Raw genomic sequence first — 20506 nt, forward strand, 5'->3', positions numbered from 1 at the left:
CCCCTCCCGCGTCTCTTCCCCCCGGGAACAGATCCGGATGCGCAGAGCCCGAGGCCCAGCAACATCGCAGAGCTGAGTCCCGGGGCCATCAACTCAGGCCGCGGCGAGTACCAGGCGGCCTTCAACAGCATGATGATGGAGCGCATGAGCACGGACGTCCACGCGCTGAAGCGGCAGTACTCGCGCCTCAAAAGGAAGCAGCAGCAGCAGGCCCACCAGGTGTACATCCGGGCAGGTGATGCCTTCTGTGTTGGAGTCCGTCTGGGCTGCGGCCCGCTCGCCAAGCGCCCACGCCATGCTGGGCGGGCCTCGGTCGGCCGGGACGCTCAGCGCTCCCAAGCCCAGCTGGCGGGCCGGCGGCGTCTCTCACCTCGCCTTTTGTGTTGTGTTTTACCAGGCACCAAAGAAGAGAAAGACCGTGGTCCCAGAGACCAGGCGGTGGATGGTACTAAACGTGTCTCTGCCACGTGCCTGGGTGGAGAAGGGTTCACACCACGAGGAGGAGGTGGCAAGGCAGGCAATCCTTGGACTTGAGGAATTCGGGCGCGGTCGCCGCCGACCTGTTGCACATTTGGAAAGCAGATGGAGTCATCTGCGCGCTGCGAGATTAATCTCCATGCTAGTCATTTAGGCAGAATTATAACGTGGTGATCGGAGAAAATGGAAAAAAACCCACAAACCATGAAAAAGCTTGTGCCTTTCTGCTGGGTTAGCAATCCCTTGGGATGTGCTGGTCAGAACACAGTTACATGTGATTGGAAGTGCTCTTTTCCAAGGATTGTCAAGCTTCTTTTTTCAGTTCCCCTAATCCCAGTGCACAGTCTGCTTTCTTGTTTGATCCATGCTGATTTGGGAGTTGGGTTTTTCTTGTTGTTCCGAGTGAAATCCTAATGAAAATAATGCCTGTCCAGAATTAACGGAGGTACAAATCTGACATGTTTCTAAATGGCTTCTGTTCATGTGACTGATCTTGACAAAAACTGAATTACCTTCCCCTCCTCTGGGGGCAGTAGGAGACTTCTTGATGATTCTCTGTATCCTGAATCATTAAGAAAGCAATCACTGGCCGGGCACGATGGCTCACGCCTGTCATCCCAGCACTTTGGGAGGCAGAGGTGAGAGGATTGTCTGAGCCCAGGGGTTCGAGACCAGCCTGGGCAACTTGGCAAGACCTCGTCTCGACAATAAAATAAAAAATTAGCCAGGTGTGGTGGCACGCACCTGTAGTTCCAGCTACTTGGAAGGCTGAGGCGAAAGGATTGCCTAAGCCCAGCAGGTCAAGACTGCGGTGGCCATGAGCGTGCCACTGCCCTCCAGCCTGGGTGACAGTGTGAGACTTTGACTCAAAAAAAAAAAAAAAAAAAAATCATGGAAGAAACTAACAATGACAGCACTTTCATTTTCAAAAACATTGGCACATGCATTTCCTCATTTGACCTTGAAACAAATGCCCAAGGGAGGCAAAGACAGATACCCTGATCTTTTAAATTCGGGGAAATGGTGGTTCAGGAAGGCTTAGCAATTGTCCAGGGTCGTGTAACCATGGCGAGGGGGCAGGTCAGGGCTGGAACCCAGTGTTCTGACTCTTTGTATCATTCCTTTCCAGCTCCCCTGTGTGAGTCTTTGGGTGAGATGGGGGAACAGTTGCCACTGGGGACGCAGCCCACCTAGTGGTTTATGGTCTAGGCAGGGGTCACTGAACATCTGCAGGCCAAACCCTGCCCACACCTGTGTTGTGAACACAGTATTACTGAAACACGGGACACCCAAAGGCTGATGTACTGTCTAAGGCTGCTTTCGCACTACAGTGGCTAAGGGAATCACAAACGGGGCTTTTAAGGAAGAGTTTGCGACCCTTGTTCTAGACCGTGGTGTTTGAGGTTCTCATGAAGGGAGATATTGCTGCTTAGATTGCTGCCCTGGTGCTCAGACCCTAGCAGGCATACAGACCACTCGGGATCTGCTGAAACCGCGTGGTCAGTTGGGAGTCTAGGGTAGGATAGGCAGCACAGGTAGAAAGATTGAACTTGAACTAGAGGCAGAAGACCTCAGCTTCGGAGAGTGAATAGAAGGTGGTGAGGACGGTGGTGGAGGTTTGAGAGGGCAGGAAGTGGAGGTCTTCCAACCTGGGAGCTTCTGTTTTTGTGGAGAAATCAGGGAAAGGTTATCTGGGAGTAACTGGGTGCTTGAAGACAGGAAGGAGGATTTGGGCAGATCACTGGAAGGAGTGGGAGAGGGCAGGGAAAGGGTAGACCCAGCAGAATGGGAGGTCATGAATTTTTTTTTTTATTTTAAAGATGTGGTGTACAGTTCAGGGTTAGGTACACAAATGGCCATTGTACAGGTAAAGGCTTCACTTTCATCCCCATGTCACGTGGTTTGAGATCAGGTCCCCTTATGGATGAAGCGTGCTCTCTCCTCCCCTGGCTGTACCCACTACTGTCAATCCTTTTCTTATAGTTTTATGATAAGTGTTCAGGGGTCTGCTTATGAGTGAGAGCGTGTGGTATTCAGTTCGTTTCTGTGTTAGATTACTCAGTATGATAGACTCAAGCCCATCCAAGTTGCTGCGAAGTTCATAATTTTATCCTTTATGGCTGCATAATATTCCATTGTGTGTATGTACCACATTTTTTTGATCCAGTCCAGTTTCCATGGGCAGCACAGTTGGTTCCATGTCTTTGCTTTTGTGAACAGTGCTGCAGTAAACATGAGTGTGCAGGTATCTTTTTCATAGTGATTTGAGTTCCTCTGGGTATATTACCAGAATGGGGATTGCTGGGTCATATGGAAGGTTGGTTTTTGGTCTTTTAGGAATCGCCACACTGTTTTCCATGGAGGTTGTACTAGTTTATACTCCCACCAACAGTTTAGAAGTGTTCCCTGAGGTCACGAATTTGGAGGGCTCAGTTCAGGAATAAGAATGTGGGTTGTGGATCCAGGGCTGGGCCCCTGTCAACTGTGTGACAAAGGGACAGGGATGCCCGGAGCTTGTGGCTGTGGGTGAACAGCGGTCCAAGAGGTCAGCCATGCCCCTGTCAGGGCAGGGGTGTCAGTGAGCCCAAGACTGATGAGGGTTACATGGAGACTGAGGGTCCAGGAGCTGGAGGCCTCTGCGGGTGAGTGCCAGGCGGATTTAACCTGAGAGGAGAAGGGTCAGCCGGGGAGTGTTGAGTTTAACATTTTCACATCGGGGAGAGCTGGGTAAGGAGCCTTTTGGATGGAAATGGGGAGGTCAAGGAACGATGAGGTTAGGTACAAGGTGGGCCGGTCACAGTGACAGTGAAATAACGGAGTGAGGCAGGAGGGCACAGGGTGGCGGAGACGGTTGCCACGGTTTTCAGTCAATACTGGGGTGTGAGCAGAGGTAGTTGACAGCAGTAGGCATGGGTGGGAAGAGGCTCAGCCAGGTGATACAGGTGTCAGAGAAGAGGCTCGGCCAGGTGACACGGTGTCAAGGAAGAGGCTCAGCCATGTGACACGGGCGTCAGGTAGTAGACTTGGCTGGGCATTAGGGAGGAGGCTTGGCCCCGTGATGCTTGGTCATCCGTGTGGTCATAGTGTCTGTCGTATTATTCATTTAAATCTTCAAAGGTTTTCTTACTTGGAGACAAAGGCTCTCTATATAATACCACAAGGGCGTCTGGGCTCTGGTGAGGAACCAGGGCTCAGTCGCTGTTCCTTGTGGTGTCTTCAGTCTGAGGCCTCCTCGTCTTTGAAGAGGAGAGAACTGGCACCCAGGCTCTGGGTGGAATTCAGTTTCTGCGGTCCTCAGTCACATGACTGCCCAAGCCCAGAGCGTTCCCGGGAAGGAAGGTGGGTGGTGGGTGCGCTTCTCTGGGACACGCTTCATACCACCTTTCAACATTTCTTTCCAGACAAAGGCCCGGTGACCAGCATCCTCCCATCTCAGGTCAATAATTCTCCGGTGATAAACCACCTCCTTCTGGGAAAGAAGATGAAGATGACCAACCGCGCGGCCAAGAACGCCGTCATCCACATCCCTGGCCACACAGTAGGCAGGACGTCTCCAGTCCCCCACGAAGACCTCAAGACCAAGCTCAACTCTCCCTGGCGGACTCACATCCGAGTCCACAAGAAGACCCTGCCCCGGACCAAGAGCCATCCGGGCTGCGGGGACACGGTAGGGCTGATAGAGGATCAGGGTGAGGCCAGCAGGACCCCCAGCCTGGGGGCAGCGGAGGCAGCTTCCTCAGGCTGTGTGGAGACAGCTTCCGGGGAAGGCCGCAGCTCCAACGGCAGCACCGGGAGGGCCATCGAAGGCCGGTCTCCGGAGCCAGCATTTGGGGACGCGGCCGTGGACGTGTCTGCGGTCCAGGTGAAGCTGGAAGCCTTGGAACTGAACCAGAGGGCGGCTGTGCCCGAACCCCATGAATCCCAGGGGCACGCACCTGACCAGCGGCCCCTTCCCGAGCCACCCGGTGCGCCTGGGGAAAACAGAGCCACCAGCAAACCACCCCAAGCCACCACCGCCAAAACCCCCGTCTTCAGCCCCTTCCCCAGCGTCAAGCCCCTGCGGAAGTCGGCCACCGCCAGGAACTTGGGCTTGTACGGCCCGACGGAGCGGACGCCGACCGTGCACTTTCCTCAGATGAGCCGGAGCGGCAGCAGACCCGGTGGAAACAGTGGCACCAAGCAGCGGTGATGCCGGGGCCTTGGTCTGTGGACTCACCTTTCTGGCTGCGTGGCATTGCCGGCTGGACGCGGCGCGGGATGGCTCAGCTCATCAGCGCAAAGGAAGAAACAGGCTCAGAGATGGGCGGTGGCTGTACGGTGGGACTCGGAAATTCCAGGATGGTGGCTCGCTAGGCGCGTTTCCCGTCCGTTTGGTCCCTGACAAAGTGGGTTCTTGATATTGCGGTTTAAAGGGCAAAATCTCCCCACCTTTTCATCGTGAGCTGCTTAGAAAAGATCACACTGAGACCGTTAACCCCCTCCCGTCCTGACCCGAGGGCCCTCGGGGTCCCCACGATGACGGCCCCCACACCTTCGAGTGCTCTGGGTGCAGGCACACACCAGCTTGCGGGAACAGAAACTGTCAAAAGCAAATACGTTTCTTTGTCGCAAAAAACTTCCTGATCTTCCTCTTCCTGTGACCTCCTGGGGGGACTGTTTGTGTCGTGTGGGGTTCCCTTAGTGCCAGTCTCAAAATGTTTCTTTACTCTTATGCTCAAACGTAGGAGAAACGTCTAGCTAGCCTTTAGCTTTCTGTTTCTACTTGCGACACGAAGAGAACCTTTGTTGAAATCTGCGTTGACAGCCATATGAGCGTTGCACCTGTGGGATGTGCTTTCCGTTCCTGCCACCGAGCTTTCCCGGGGTTCACTCCCTCCTGTCAGGAGCGTCGGGTCCTTGGTGGGCCGGGGCCTCCTGGGGCTCCAGGTGGAGTGCAACCTGGCCCCGCCCTGCAGCACACCAGCCCACCTGCACTCAAGGCAGATGGACAAGGCGCCCGCTTCTTGAGCCTTGGGATTTTCTGATGGACGTCCTCTGTCGAACCCTCGGTCTCTTGAACACTGCCTTTCTCCCGAGAAGGTCCCAGGGCTGTCTGGCTCTCTCTCTCGCCCACCCCTGCCCTGGTCCTGCCGGGTCAGGGAGAGCACCGCTTGTCTCCATGATGCAGACGGTGGCGCTGAGCCACCCAGAGGCAAAGCAGCCTTGGGAATGTGAGGCGCTGAGCTCCCAGCACCCCGGGTGATCTTGGCCAGTGTCTTCAGGGCAGCAGGTGGGCGCGTGAAGTGCTCTTCGCATGAGATGGCCACACGCTCCGCTCCTTCCCTACTCCAAGGACCTTCCCCACGTGGAGGCGAGTCCTATGATGGCACTTCACAAAACCAGCTCCAACTTGCTTATCCTGGGAAAGTAGTTTTTTTAAAAGTCAGGGTCTGTGTCAGTGCAGTGGCATGATCCTGGCCTACGTTAGCCTCGACTTCCTGGGCTCAGGTGATCCTTCTGCCTCAGCCTCCCAACCAGCTGGGACTACAAGCATGGGCCACGACTCCCGGCTAATTTTTTTTACTTTTTTTGTAGAGACAAGGTCTCTCTTTGTTGCCAAGGCTGGCCTCAAACTCCTGGACTCAAGCAATCCTCCCCCCTTCAGCCTCCCAAAGTGCTGGGATTTACAGGCATGAGCCACCACATCCGGCTGGTCGTTCACTTTGTATATGCTTCACGCACCTGTCCCTCCTCTGTCCCCTTTCCCACCATCGTTAGAAGAATAGACCAAGCGTCTCTGTCTCTGGAAGATGGCGCTTGCAGGACTGTTGTTGGTGCGGTCAGTATTCATTTGAACTAATTGGGTCACTGATTCTGAAACCAAAGCTGTAATTTTAGAGAGGGCTTTTACTATGAGAGGTACTAATTTTTATCAGAAAATTGAGAATGCAGTTGTGTGGGCTTCTCTGAACAAAAAACACAAGAATGACGCAGCAAGGAAAGCTATTTTATCCCCGGCTGTGGTATTTTTACCCCCAGAAGAACTGAAGATGGAAAGCTTGACTCATGTGTGATTGCAGCTTTGGTCCTGAGCTCTGTGCCTTCTGATGTTGGCACGCAGCTTTGTAAAAAGCAGCTCCCCCCGTGACCAGCCTGTTTTTTGGAAAGGGTGTGGGTGGGAGATGGCTTATTTTGCCGACCACCCCCAGGGCCCAGAGACCCACCGCGTCTTCCAAAGTTAAGCAAAGGACACGATTTTCTTCCATCTGCTGAGCTTTGCAGACAAGGATGATTCTACCTCCTTTTCTTCTTCCCTTTCCCAAATGTGTCAGAATAGCCATGTTCCCCCGAGGGATGTCTGGCTGGAAAAGAGCATTATTCCTTCTCCTGAACCAGCTCACCAGGTCCTGGATGTTCTGGGCTCAAGGAGACTGTAGCGAGGCAGAAGCCATGGCCAGGTGTCCTTGGGGTGCAAGGTGGCCATCCACCACCCATGTCGGCATCAGCAGCATGTGCTGTGTCCGTGAACACTCACTTGTCATCCATTCCCCAGGGCTGGTGTTCCAGGAAGGGGGCGGCTGACATGGCCCATGGTTTGGGATACGCATTTGCGGAATGAAGGGTTCATAGTCCTTGAAGGTAGAAATGACGGTGTTTGTCAGAATCTTGAAACCCTAGCACCTTACCACTCAGTACTCTCTGCACCAAGTCCCTGCATGCATCGTACTGAGTGATCACCACATGGACTGGTCAATTTCCGAGCCTCGCCTACTTAGGAGACTAGGGCAGTCTGCAGTGGCCTGTGCCGCCCAGCATGTACAGAGACCCATAGGGACCTGCCGTCCCCCATGCCTCGGACGCTGGATGCAAACACAAGCACTTCACTCACAGCGTGTCTTGAGTCCTTGATCTGTCCGTAGCCTCTCAGCGCCTTAGCCAGGAGCTGCCTCGTTCCGATGCCTCCACCCCTCCGTCCTTGAACACAAGCCTCTGAGAGGCCTCACCCGGGTTTGTGACATCGACCTACGGGCTGTAGCTGTCTGGATGGCTGTATTCCTTTTCTTGTTTCTTGTTCTGAAGGACTGTATTGATTATAAAGATATATGCATAAAGATCTCCTTGTTGTCGCTGCTGTTTTCTATCTGAGCGTGTGCGCATGAGGGGGACCCCCAAAGCCCTGGAATTTGTTCATAAAAGACAGTGTTTATTCCCCACGTTTAAACTTCTGTCACCTTCAGAGTCCTCTCTGTTGGAGGCAATACATCCGTAGAGATGCTTCTTCCATCGCTCAAAACAGTTTTGGTCTCGTCCATTTTGATGCCTTTTAGTACTTCTGCCGGTTTTTGTTTCACCTCTCCCACATCAGCCAAGCATTTCCCTTGGAGGACTTTTTCCATCCAGGGAAACAGAAAAAAGTCACTGGGGCGAGACCAGATAAACAGGGAGGATGGGGCCCGGGGTTCACAAAAGATCAAAACTGTTGAACACTCAGTGCGGTGGGCAGGTGCACTCACAAATCACCCATCATGAAATGGGCAAAGGGGCCGAAAGAATCTCCCCCCAAAATTCATGGAAGCTGAACACAGCCTCTCCCAATAACACTAGCTGGTCCGCGGATGTCGATGGGTTCCTGGAACCCTCACCTAGAAGGGGAAGCCTGTAGTGCAAGGGGCCCACCCCCAAAGGTTAATTCCATTTCGGGGTGTCCCCTCTCATATGTCACTACCGTGCCTTTCCCCTTCCCCTTCTCTTTCGCTTCACCCCACCACCCCCACTCCTCAAGCTACTGGCCACGTGAACAAGGGAAACAGCCCAATAAACCCCATCTCCCCCGTCTAATCCCTGGATTGCAGGGTGGATACGACCTGCCCAGAACCCACAGAAGAGCGTTGCTGAGTGTGAGTAAGCAGAGGGTCCATGCAGGACTGCGCGTGTGGCTGTGTGCATATCAAAGGAACCTTCAGGTCTACCGTCTTCCTTTGTCTTAATAAAATAGAAAAATAGGAATACAGTTTAGGACTGGGCACTGTGGCTCATGCCTATAATCCCAGCCCCTTTGGGAGGCTGAGAGGGGAGGAGTGCTTGAGGCTGGAAGTTTGAGACCAGCCTGAGCAGCATAACAATACCCTGGCTCTACAAAATAAATAAATAAATAAGCAGGTGCAGTGGTACCTGTCGTCCCAGCTACTTGGGAGGCTGTGGTAGGAGCCCAGGAGGTTGAGGCTGCAGTGGACTAGGTACCACTGCGCTCCAACCTGGGGGACAGAGTGAGAGCCTGTCTCTTCAAATACTACTTAGCTTCACGGTCTTAAGGATTCTAGGCAAACAGAGAGCTGTGACGAATATGTTATTCATCTCCCTGGATGAAATCTCTATGTGGCTCTGGGAGTCTCTTGCTACAGCAGTCTTGTGAGGCAGCATTTGCAATGTATCATTTCTCCTACTTAGAAAAGTAACACGTTTTAGAAAATTTGGAGACCGTAAAGAGCACAAAGAGCCATCGGTGTTCTAGCACAGATCTTTCCAACACGTGTGGGCGTGGGCACACACGCCATCACCCAGAGAGGGCTGCCGATGGCGCTGGTGGAAGCCGTGTTTCCAACAACTGCCCTCCTACAGGGCCACGTCTCGTGACTCGTATTCCACCACGTGTCCATGCCAGAAGCCACACCCCCAGTGCCCTGTTGGCAAGCAAGGGGCGTCTGACTAGCGAGTAGCAGAGAGCGCATCCTAGTACTTGTCAGAGCCTTGATCGTTTTCATAGGAGAGATTCACAGAGGTGGAGTTGCAGGGTCAGAAAAGAGGCCAGACTCGGTGACTCAATCTGTCACCCCAGCACTTTGGGAGGCTGAGGTGAAGGGATTGCCTGAGCCTGTGGGTTTGAGACCAGCCTGGACAACTTGGCAAGACCTCATCTCTACGATATATGAAAAGTTAACCGGGCATGGTAGCGCATGCCTATAGTTCTAGCTACTTGGAAGGCTGAGGCAGAAGGATCGTTGGAGCCCAGCAGGTTGACGCTGGGGTGGTCGTGAGTGTGCCACTGCACTCTAACCTGGGCAATGGAGTGAAACTACAACTCAAAAAAAAGAAAAAGAAAACAAAATAGGCCCATTTTAAAGCCATGTATCTCCAGATTGCCATCCTTGAAGGCTGAGCTTGTTATGCCGGCAGTGAATGAGAATGACCGGTACTCTAAACCCCGGAAGAGTCAGCAGTGATGGACACACTTATCTATCATTTCTGCCTTTTTTTTTCTTTTTAGAGACAAGGTCTTTCTCTGTCACCCAGGCTGGAGGACAGCGGCACGGTCATGACTCACTGCAGCCTCCAACTCCTGGCTTCAAGTGATCGCTCTGCCTCAGCCTCCTGAGTAGCTGGGGCAACAGGTGCCACCACCACACCTGGCTAATTTTAAAAAATTTTTTGTAGAGATGCATTCTTACTGTGTGGTCCAGGCTAGTCTTGAACTCCTGGCCTCAAGCAATCCCCCTACCTCAGCCTCCCAAAGTGCTGGGATTATAGGCATGAGCCACCATGCCTGACTGATACTGACTTTTTTTTTTAGTCAGAGTCTCACTCCGTCACCCAGTGGCACACTCACAGCCAAGTATCTAGAACTATAGGTGTGCACTACCATACCCGGCTAATTTTTTTTTAATCTATTGTAGAGATGCGGTCTCACCAAGTTGCCCAGGCTGGTCGCAAACCCGTGGGCTCAGGCAATCCTTGTTTTGGCCTGCCAAAGTGCTGGAATTACAGGCTTGAGCCACCGTGCCCAACCATTACTGACTTTTTTTTATTTTTGAGTTGGAGTCTCACTCAGTCACCCAGATTGGAGTGCAGTGGCCGCTCCCGGCTACCGCAGCCTTGACCTGCTGGGCTCCAGCGATCCTTCTGTCTCAGCCTTCCAAGTAGCTGGAACTACAGGCGTGCACTACCACGCCCAGCTAATTTTTTGATTTATTGTAGAGATGAGGTCTTGCCAAGTTGCCCAGGCGGGTCTCGAACCCACAGCTCAGGCAGTCCACTCACCTCAGCCTCCCAAAGCACGGGATTACAGGCTGAGCCACCGAAATCAGCCATTACTGACTTTTAAGAGAACTGTTAAGATGTTTGCTGAAGCTCCTGGTAGGTACCTTTTATTAAGTTAAGAAAATTACCTTTTTTTTCTTTGCTTGCTAAGAGGTTTTTTTGTTCATTATGGGTATTGAATTTTATCAAATGAACTTAATTTGTGTCCATTGAGAAGGGAGTGGTGCTTGAGATTTGGTATCTTGAACTCAAGAAAATAGTCTTCCTTTTACTTATCTCATTTTCCTTTCAGGAGGCATACATATTAAAAAATTAATTAATTAAAAAAAGAAAACAGTCGTTATCAGGTTGCATCGAAGAACACTATATATTTTAGAGCCAGAAGTGACGCTGTAAAAGTTTTATGTACAGAATGTTGGTTGCAGTAGTCTATTTGCTCATGGAAATTTGGAAACAATGTAAACACCTGAGAATGGGGAAATGACTGGGTGATTATGACTCATGCCCACGATGGAAATGCCAGGGCCCATGGAAATATCGTGGCCCACGGGTGTCTGGGCCATTGAGAGGGGAGTTGTCTGGGATCCACACTAGGCCATTCCTATAAAGACAAAGCCTGGAGTCATCGAGCTGCCGGGACGCAGCTGAGGATGGGCGGCCCTGCTGACTGGTGGCTGGAAGCAAAGCCATACGTGAGACTCTTCCACAGAGACTGCCTGTGCTCACTCTAGTGGGGACCAAACGGCTGGCCCTGCAGGTCCCTTCCATGCACTTGCTTGCTGGCATCACCTGATGCTGAGTGTCTCGGGCTGTTAGGGCAAAGGGCCACCGATGGGGAGGCTCTAAACAGCAGAGATGTCTCGTGGTTCTGCAGGCTGGGAAATCTAAGATCAAGGTGTCTGCAGATTGGGTGTCTGGTGAGGGAGGGCTCTCTTCCAGGCTTGCAGATGGCCATCTTCCTGCTGTGTCCTCACAGGATAGAGAGAGGGAGCACGCTCTGGTCTCGTCCTCTTCTCAGAAGGGCACTGAACTGGTCAGGAAGCCCCATCCTCATGATCTAAACCTAATCCCCACCCAAGGCCCCACCTCCCAATTCCATCCACCGAGGGCTGCTGGACCAGCTGACTTCCTGGGTTCAGGTGATCCTTCTGCCTCAGCCTCCCAAGAAATTGGGACTACAGGCACGTGCCACCACGCCTAGCTAATTTTTCTTTTGGTAGAGACAGGGTCTCACTATATGGCCCAGGCTGGTCTGGAACTCCGGGGCTCAAGCCATCCTCCCACTCAGCCTCCCAAAGTGCTGGTGTCAGATATAATCACCACCTGTAATGCTCAGAATGTTCTTTCTAAGCTGAAACACTCGCGGGCCATCCCTCTGGCCAGAATCCTTCCGCCCCCGTATCTTAGCATGGCTCAGCCCACGGTTGATTTTCCAGCTTACTCTCTCACCGTCCTCCCCAGCCATTGCCTCCGCGGCAACCTGTTGTCCCCTGCCCTTGGGGCTCCCACGTGCCCAGCGCCGGCCCAGCTCTTCTGTGTCTGCCGTCTCTCTCCTTCCTCCTGGGGCCCTGCCAAGCCCCGAGCGCTGTGTCACAGCTGATGAGAGCAAGACCAGCCGCTTTGTCCTTGCTCTGATACTGAGCGGGTAGATGGCAGAGTCTGGGTCCACCTGACACCAGAGCCCCAGCCCTTCTCACTGTCTCACAACTCTCGAATGACTTCAAAGTCCTGGAGGCTCCCTGCTCCCCTTGCTTGGACCACGGTGAATTTGTCCGTCTCTCCTCTGAGCGCATTCCAGGCTCCAGTTTCCTGGCAGATGCCAGCCCATGCTTTAAGTCTTACCACTTGAGGGAGGCCACGTCCAACCATGCCTCCCTCCAGCTGTGTAATTTGGGCCAGGACACCATCGGGACCCTCAACCTCCACATCTGTACAATAAGGAAGATAACTTCAGTGTCATGGGTCTGCTGCGGATAACCGCCCTTTGCTGCCTAAACGGAGTCCGCTCCTTTGAGAACAGGGCCCTGCCCTGGCTCAAGGGGCCAGCCTGCCTGCCACTGCCCTGTGCTTCCGGAGAGGTGGGAGGCCTGGGACAGAGGGCCTGGGCTCCGACACCCCCACCTGGGCACAGGGTCTGACCTCACCCACCCGAGACAATGCCCCTGGGCATGGAGCCGACCTCTCCGTCCCAGGACTCTTCCCCCTGGGCACTGACGTGACCTTGTTCACCTGGGACTCTTCCCCCTGGGCACAGGGCCTGATATCATCCACTTGGGGCTCTTGCTCCAGGCATGGGGCTGGGGCCTGATTTCACCCACCTGGGACTCTCACCCCTGGGCACGGGGACTGACCTCACCCACCCAGGACTCTTGTTCCTTCTGGCTGCAGCGTCTGACTGTGGCTGAGCACACATGCAGTGAAACTCACTTCCTGGGCTCTTGCTTTGCCCTCTCAGGGATGCGACTCACTCATCTCTGCTGGATTTGAGCCTGGAAGGGAAAGAAAAGGCCCAGGCGGGCTGTTGGAATCATCTTTAACCAAGACGGAAGACTCTTTCCAAAAGGGAAGAGTCGACGCTGGCAAGCAGAGCTGAGCCAAGGAGAGCAGCCAGGCTCCTTTACGGCCCGTGAGCCCGGACCAGGCCACACCTGAAGCCCACTCATCCCTGATTTACTTACTACAGCAGCAAACATTCCCAGTTTTGGTTGTGGCCAGTTGGTCAGATTTTTATCACTCATATCGAAAGTCTCCTGATGGGAAGAGTCGTTATGAAGATGGCAGGTTAGAAAGGCAAACTAGTAGATGTGTCTGTGAGCCATGGCTGGTACTAATTTTGCTTTGCAGTGGTTCCAAACTATCCTGAACTACTTGCTCTCTTGCTTTGGGCTCTCTCCTCCTGGTAATAACAGCAGAGAGGCGACAGTGTCAAGGAGACCGTTTCTCATTTCATGAGGTGGGGCTTTTCCTCAGCCCCTCAAGTCTTCTCCGGTCTTGCGTCTCCTCAGCCCAGAGAAGAGGCAACTTCCTGGGGTCTACCCGCTGTCCCGCTGCCATCCACGTTCCTGGCTGGGTCCTGTTCGGAGTGGCGTGGCTGTGAGCAAAACACGAAGTGCTGGTCACCGGGTCCCACCGAATTTGGGAGCCCAGGCAACGGATCTGTGGGATTTCTCTGACCAAGTGTCCTGGGAACAGGACGATGGCCCCAGGGTGTCTCCGTGCTGTCTCCTGGGAAGGGGGGGAGGCGGGAGGCTCATGGGGCCTGAGTGTTCACCGGAGCCGAGGGGCTCCTACTGGGAGCATGCTTGTTTGGGAACACATGGGAGTGTCCCTGAGTCTTTTAAGAACTTGCTGCTCAGCCTGTCATGCCAGCACTTTGGGAGGCCGAGGCGAGTGGATTCCCTGAGCCTGCGGGTTTGAGACCAACCCAGACAACTTGGAGAGAGCTCGTCTCTACACTACATCAAAAATTAGCTGGGTGTGGTAGCGCATACCTGTAAGGATGAGGCGGAAGGATCGCCGGAGCCCAGCAGGTCGACGCTGGGGTGGCCGTGAGTGTGCCACGGAACTCCAGCCTGGGCAACAGAGTGAGACTCTGACTCAAAAACAAATAAAAAAGGAAGAACTTGCCCAGTGAAGGGGTTGGGAGGACTGATGGGTCCTGTTTCCAAACATGTCGGTGACAATCAAGTTGAGTCTCTACTGTTACAGAGGGTCCAATCTGGACCAAAAAGTGGCTACAGTCTGGAAAAGATTTATGTGACAAACTCCACAAGTGTATATGTGCCAGCCTTTAACAGGTGAAAAGTGTTTGGATTTTCATATGTTCTGCAAGGGAGTCAGAATTTCTGGTGTGCCTTTTATGTGGGAAACAGATAGGGTATTATTTAATAAAGTGTTTGTACTGGGATAATAAAAATCACCACACACCAAACTCAGAGATCGTGTAACTCGGTGATTGTCAGTGCTTTTTAAACAGCAAAACACTTATAAAAAATTATTGTTTAAGGCCAGGCACCATGACTCATGCCTGTCATCTCACCGCTTTGGGAGGCTGAGGCCGGAGGATGGCTTGAGGCCAGGAGTCCAAGAGCAGCCTGAGCAACGTAGTGAGACTCCTCTCTCCATCCTCCTCCCCCCAAACAGCCAGGGATGGTGGCATGCGCCTGTAGTCCCAGCCACTTGGGAGGCCGCAGCAGGAAGGTCTCTTGAGCCGAGGAGTTGGAGACCGCTGTGAGCTGTGATTGTGCCACCGCACTCCCTCCTGGGAGACAGAGCAAGACTGTCAAACAAACAAAGAGGACTGTTTAAACTCACACTTTAAGTAGGTAAGATTTGCACATGGCGAAAATGTAAAATGTACCCCAAAAGCACATTCTGAAAACGAGGGGTCCCTGCACAACATGTCCCCTGCCGCCCATCTCCCTACCACAGGGAACCCCAGGGTCTGCTGTCCTCTGAATCCTTCCAGAGAGATTGTATGCACAGCCAAGCACATTCACGCTCACACGCATCTTCGCCAACAGCAACCTAGCCGCCTCCTGGCCTTTCCTTCCTCACCAAGTGTGTCTAGGAGATCATGCCACAGTGGTGCGGGTCCAGCCACCGCGGGCTTCTTTCCCAGGCAGAAATGTCTGCTTGGGGCCTGGCAGGATGCACGCACGTGGCCTCCCATCCGTGGTGACAGCGTTTGATCGCTTCCAACTCACCCCCGTGGAACACGCATATCCGGTCCGTGTGCTGTTCCGACACAATGAGCAGGTCTCGCTAAGGGGCAGACCCTAAGACGTGGAATGACTGGTAAGAAGGTGCATTTGCTCTTTCGCTAAATGTTGCCAAAGGACACTCCGCAGATGTTCCACAAATTTCCACCTCCCTTGGCGATGAATGGAGGGCCCAGTTCTTCCTGCTGACACGCTACCCAGTATCTCATGAAACTTCCCATCTTTTCTGATGGGATGGGTATTCAACGCATACTTTAAAAATATGCATGAGGTTGACGGATGTTTGCAAATTGTTTACATGTCTTTTGTTTACGGGTTTTGCTCATTTTTTTCTTTTTATTCTTGTAGATTTGTGAGTTCTTTACGCGGAAAGAAAAAAATTCGTGCTTATGATGTCAGTTATGATATTTTTCTCATTTTGTCAATTATCTTTTGACGTTTATGCTAATGTTTTGACTTAAGATTATTTTTATTTAGTGACGTTTACACATTTATCTATCTTTTCTACGAGAGCTTCTGTTTTGTGTGATATTTTAAAATTATTATTATTATTTCTACTTTTTGTAATTGTTTAAATTTTTTTGCATTCTTTCTTCTACGTACATAATTTCATTTTTCAAGTTTAAATCTCTGACTCGTATAGAATTAACATTTGTGCAAGATGAAAACGAAGATTCCATCTGAACATTTTTTCCAAATGGTTACCCAGGGATCCCGACACCATTTATTTATTAAATAACCCATCCTCCCCTGTTGACTCGAAAGGCCACATTTATCAGACACTGAACTCCCGGGTCCTAGGGCGGATACCTGGGCTTCCAGAGGACGGCAGACCCAGAGTTGACACCACATCTGCAGGGCGCAGTCTTACCCGGGCTGATGTGAAAGCCCACACTGACTTCCCCTCTCACTACCTGATGGCACCCCTAAACTTGCTCTGCAGAGGCCTGGGGTTCTGGGGAGCAGAGCTTGCCAACCACTGTCCTGGCCTACTCTCTTTTTCGCTGACGACAAGCGATGGCTGAATGTGATGAACCGATTTCAATGATGTCCTTGAAAGAGTCGCCTGTGTCCCTCTCCCCGCAGCCCTCGTGTGTGTATCCACCCTTGACAAAGAAGCCTCGGTGTCCCTGGCATCACAGGGCGTCCCCAGAGAGCCCATGCTCCTGCTAGGCACCCCCCCCCCAGTGTCGTTGAAGGGAAAAGGGCATTTCAAAAAGAGGAAATGGGGCCAGGTGCGGTGGCTCACGCCTATAATCCCAACACTTTGGGAGGCCAAGGTGAGAGGACTGCCTGAGCCCACGGGTTTGAGACCAGCCCGGGCAACTTGGCGAGACCTTGTCTCTACAATAAATAAAAAAATTAGGTGTGGTGGCACGTACCTGGTGGTTCCAGCTACTTGTAAGACTGAGGTAGAAGGATCGCCTGAGCCCACAGATTTGAGACCAGCCTGGGCAACATGGCGAGACCTCGACTCTACAATAAATCAAAATATTAGCCGGGCGTGGTGGTGCATGCCTGTAGTTCCAGTTACTTGAAAGACTGAGGCGGAAGGATCACCTGAGCCCAGCAGGTCGAGGCTGTGGTGGCTGTGAGCGTGCCACTGCACTCCAGCCTGGGCAACAGTGAGACTCCAACTCAAAAAAAAAAGAAAGAGAAAAAAAGAGGGAACGGGAAGTTGACAGTTGCTGAGACCCAGATCTGGAGATGGAGACTCAGGTGTGGGCCCAGCGATGGGAACAGGTGGGTAGAGACCATCCGGAGACAGAGAGGGAAATGGACCCCAAGATTGGCTTGAGCTCCGTTGAGGAGAAGAGGCGTTGGCTGGGTTAGTTTTCCTAGTCAGCAATCCACTCATCCTGTTGTTAGTCACGTCTGCATTGTTTCGTGGACCCTCCCTCAATTTCGCAGTACGACAGCCATTTCCACTCAAGCCAAGCCCGCAACTCGACTGAGACCATACCTTTTCCAGTTTCCTGTCTTTCATTTTAATTGATTTTTTGAGTTGGGGGTTCACTCTGTCCCCCAGCCTGCAGTGCAGTGGCCCCACCATGAGGATCACAGCTCACCACAGCCTCGACCTGCTGGGCTCAGGCGACCCTTCCCGCTCAGTCTCCCAGGCAGCTGGGACTAAAGGCGCATGCTACCACGCCCGGCTCAGTTTTGTCTCCCTTCCAAGCTCTGACAGTGCCCAGCCCTGCTTAGCTTCCCAGTTCCCTGGTAGATCCCAAGCAGGCTCATTTTTGGATTTTGTGTAGAGATGAGGTCTCACTCGGTTGCCCAGACTGGTCTTGAACTTCTGGCCTGAAGCCATTCTCCAGCCTCTGCCTCCCAAAGCACTGGGATCACAGGCCTGAGCCACCACGCCTGGCCTGGCCATTATGTTTTTAGGTCCAATTCTGTTGACCTTGTCCTCAGCAAACATCCTCCCGGGTCTGACAGCGAGCTGGCCAGGGACCCACCGTCCCGCCAATGCTGAGATTGACCCCAGCACAGCTGACTGCGGCTGTGGTCGGTTGCTGCTGTCACCCACCTGTCATCTGGGAACACCTTGGGCCTCTCGTGAGCCCACGGGGTCACGCTATGGTCGTAACAGTCCTGAGATGGGATTTGCCTTTTCTCACAAGCATCCACGGACGTTTCCAGAGGCGGCGCGAGGTGTGATGTCACCACGGGCAACACAGGAGGTCAGAGACCTGCCGGTTTCCACTCAGCCACGTGTGAGTGAAAGAGGTTTGCCACAACGTCACGCATACCCTTCTTTCCCCAGAGATGTTGCTTTGGAAAATGTTGTTATCTTGCATAAAATGTCATGTACGATCATGGATTGCTTGTTATGCTTCTCTTTTCTTTTTTTAAAACAGACTTTCGTGTTGTTTTTTGAGTCGGAGTCTCACTGTCACCCAGGCTGAAGTGAAGCGGCACGCTCACGGCCACCGCAGCCTCGACCCGTTGGGCTCTGGTGATCCCTCCGCCTCAGCCTTCCAAGTAGCCAGAACTACAGGCGTGCGCCACCACATCCGGCTAATTTTTGGATTTATTGTAGAGACGAGGTCTCGCCAAGTTGCCCAGGCTGGTTTCAAACCTGCGGGCTCAGGCAATCCTCTCACCTCGGTCTTCCAAGGTAATAGGATTATAGGTGTGAGCCACCACGCCCGGCTTTATGCTTTCCACAGAATTGAAAATATCTTGATTTCATGATACCCTAAATATAAAAAGATAGACGATATATAAACCTAAGGCCCTTAGGGTCCTCATCATTTAAGAGTTTATGGAAAGTTTAAAGTTTATCTCGAGGGATCTAGAAACCAAGAAGTTGAGGACGACGGGTCTGTAGGATCATGGAGAAGGAGAAGCACAAGATGATGGAGGTCCCTGTGGCCAAGAGTGGCCTGCTTGATGGATGCGGTGCTTAGGGCCTCCTGGTCCTCATCACCTCCCCAGGGTAGACGCTAATGCTCCTTTTCTCATGTGACCAATGAGGACCCTGTGCTTGGGAAGGATGAAGAGCTTTCTCAAGGGTGGGGAACTGGGCAGCGGCAGAGGATGGCCTTGAACCCTGGGCGTGTGGCTCTGGCTTTATGCCCCTGGCTTTATGCCCTTAACCGCCCAGGGGCGGTGATGGGGGGTAGGGTGCTTCTAGAAGCCCAGGCCTCTGCACCCTCCAGGGGTCTCCTCCCCTCAGTTAATAACTTGATGCGGCTGGGAGCGGTGGCTCACACCTGTCATCCCAGCACTTTGGGAGGCTGAGGTGGGAGGATTGCTGGAGCCCAGGAGTTAGAGGCCAGACTGGGCAATATAGCGAGACCTCATGTCTGCGAAAAATAAGTAAAAAAAAATAAATTATCTGGGTGTAGGTGTGCTCCTGTCGACCCAGCTACTCGGGAGGCTGAGGCAGAAGGTGAACTCACTCCAGCCTGGGCAACGGAGTGAGACCACCATTCCAAAAAAAGAAGCAGGCACTGAACAGGCCTGTTACTACTGACAAGGACTCATCCACACAGGTTCAATGTGACTGGGAGGGCGGAAAACCCTTCAGGTATCCCTAATGTCCAAGCCGAGATCCGGTGTTCCCTGCCCAGCGGGCATGCCTTGAGCCTTGTGCATTGGCACCCGTGGGCACCCGTCTCTCCGTTCCCTGTGCCTTGTCTGACTGCAAGGGCGTCTCCTCTTGCCAGCAGCACTTTGCGGAGGCCCAGGCTTGCCCAGTCCACAGACCCCACCAGCCTTGGTCCTCAAGGGCAGCGGCTGTACTTGTGAAGGGCCTGGGATTAGGTCCGTGTAAGGGACAGCGAAGAGGGTTCCGGCAAGCGAGCCCTCTAGGCTGCCCCTGGGTTTCTGGAGGGAGGAGACGCCCGGTTTTCCCTCGGGCTTCCTCGGGGAGTGAGACTCCCAGGTTTCCCCTTGGCTTCCTTTGGGAGTGAGAGCCCCAGGTGGCTCCTGGGGTTTCTCAGTGAGTTGTTGGTGTTCTGCCCCAGGGCAGGAGGCGGAAGGACCGAGAGGACATTTGGGAGCTGGAAGACCCTAGTTACAATGAGCGCACAGAACTCTGCTTCGGTCGGACACGGCATCACCGGCCTCTCCCGGGGGGCAGACGACCTGCGGCCGGCAGGGTGCCCCGCGGCGATCGAGCCCCTCTCCATCACGCCACCCTGGTTCCCCGTGACCTCTGCCCTGGTTTGTGGACGCCAGGAACAGCTCACAGGCCGAGCTAGCGGACCCTCGCGTCGGCCCCTCCCCTCCAGGAGTCCGGCAGGGAAGGAGAGGCGGCAACAGGAGGAAGACACCAGAGGGAGGCGCAAGCCCGCGGGTTTCCCCGCGCGGACACGAGCGGGAGGGTGGAGACGCTGCGAGCGCCAGGGGAGGGGCTGGGAAGGAGTCTCTGCGCCGGCCGGCCCGGAGAGACGAGAGGGCGCCGGAGGAAAGAGGCGGGGGAAGTCAGTGCCGGAATTGGACGTTCGGGCGGGCTGGTAGGCGACGCGGCGCCCGGGGGGCTTCCCTCGTGACCTCCGCCCCTGCCTCCTCCCGCTCCCCCGGCCGCCCCGGGCACCCCGGCCGGGCCCGGCACGCACGGACGTGCAGCCCGCACACGCGGAGGCAGGGCTGCGGTCTCCCTGAAACCAGAGCGCCAGCTCCGGGAAAACAGCCTGGCTCAGACGGTCGCCGAGGCCGAAGCCGCTGGGTCGAGACGAGCGCGACGAGAAGCGCTCACACCGCCCGGGTGGAGCTTGCTCCTCGGGGCTCCGTCCGGGTCGGCGGGTCCGGACGCGGGAGACGGCGCGCGAGGGGCTGTG

At 53.7% G+C, this 20506-nt stretch overlaps 1 protein-coding gene across 1 annotated transcript in view; it reads left to right on the forward strand.

The window, feature by feature from the left end:
* The window catches only part of TBC1D30 (TBC1 domain family member 30), an 85397-nt gene extending 79444 nt beyond the window's left edge, over nucleotides 1–5953 (forward strand). The window contains exons 12-13 of the mRNA XM_021708149.1: nucleotides 32–235; nucleotides 3879–5953. Coding sequence (XP_021563824.1) covers nucleotides 32–235; nucleotides 3879–4666 — 992 coding nt within the window. The 3' untranslated portion in view covers nucleotides 4667–5953. The remainder of the gene's footprint in view (nucleotides 1–31; nucleotides 236–3878) is intronic.
* Nucleotides 5954–20506: the final 14553 nt, after the last annotated feature.

The sequence above is a fragment of the Carlito syrichta genome, unplaced genomic scaffold (genome assembly GCF_000164805.1).
Source record: "Carlito syrichta isolate Samal-C Ts95f unplaced genomic scaffold, Tarsius_syrichta-2.0.1 Scaffold131125, whole genome shotgun sequence".
Classification (NCBI taxonomy): Eukaryota; Metazoa; Chordata; class Mammalia; order Primates; family Tarsiidae; genus Carlito; species Carlito syrichta.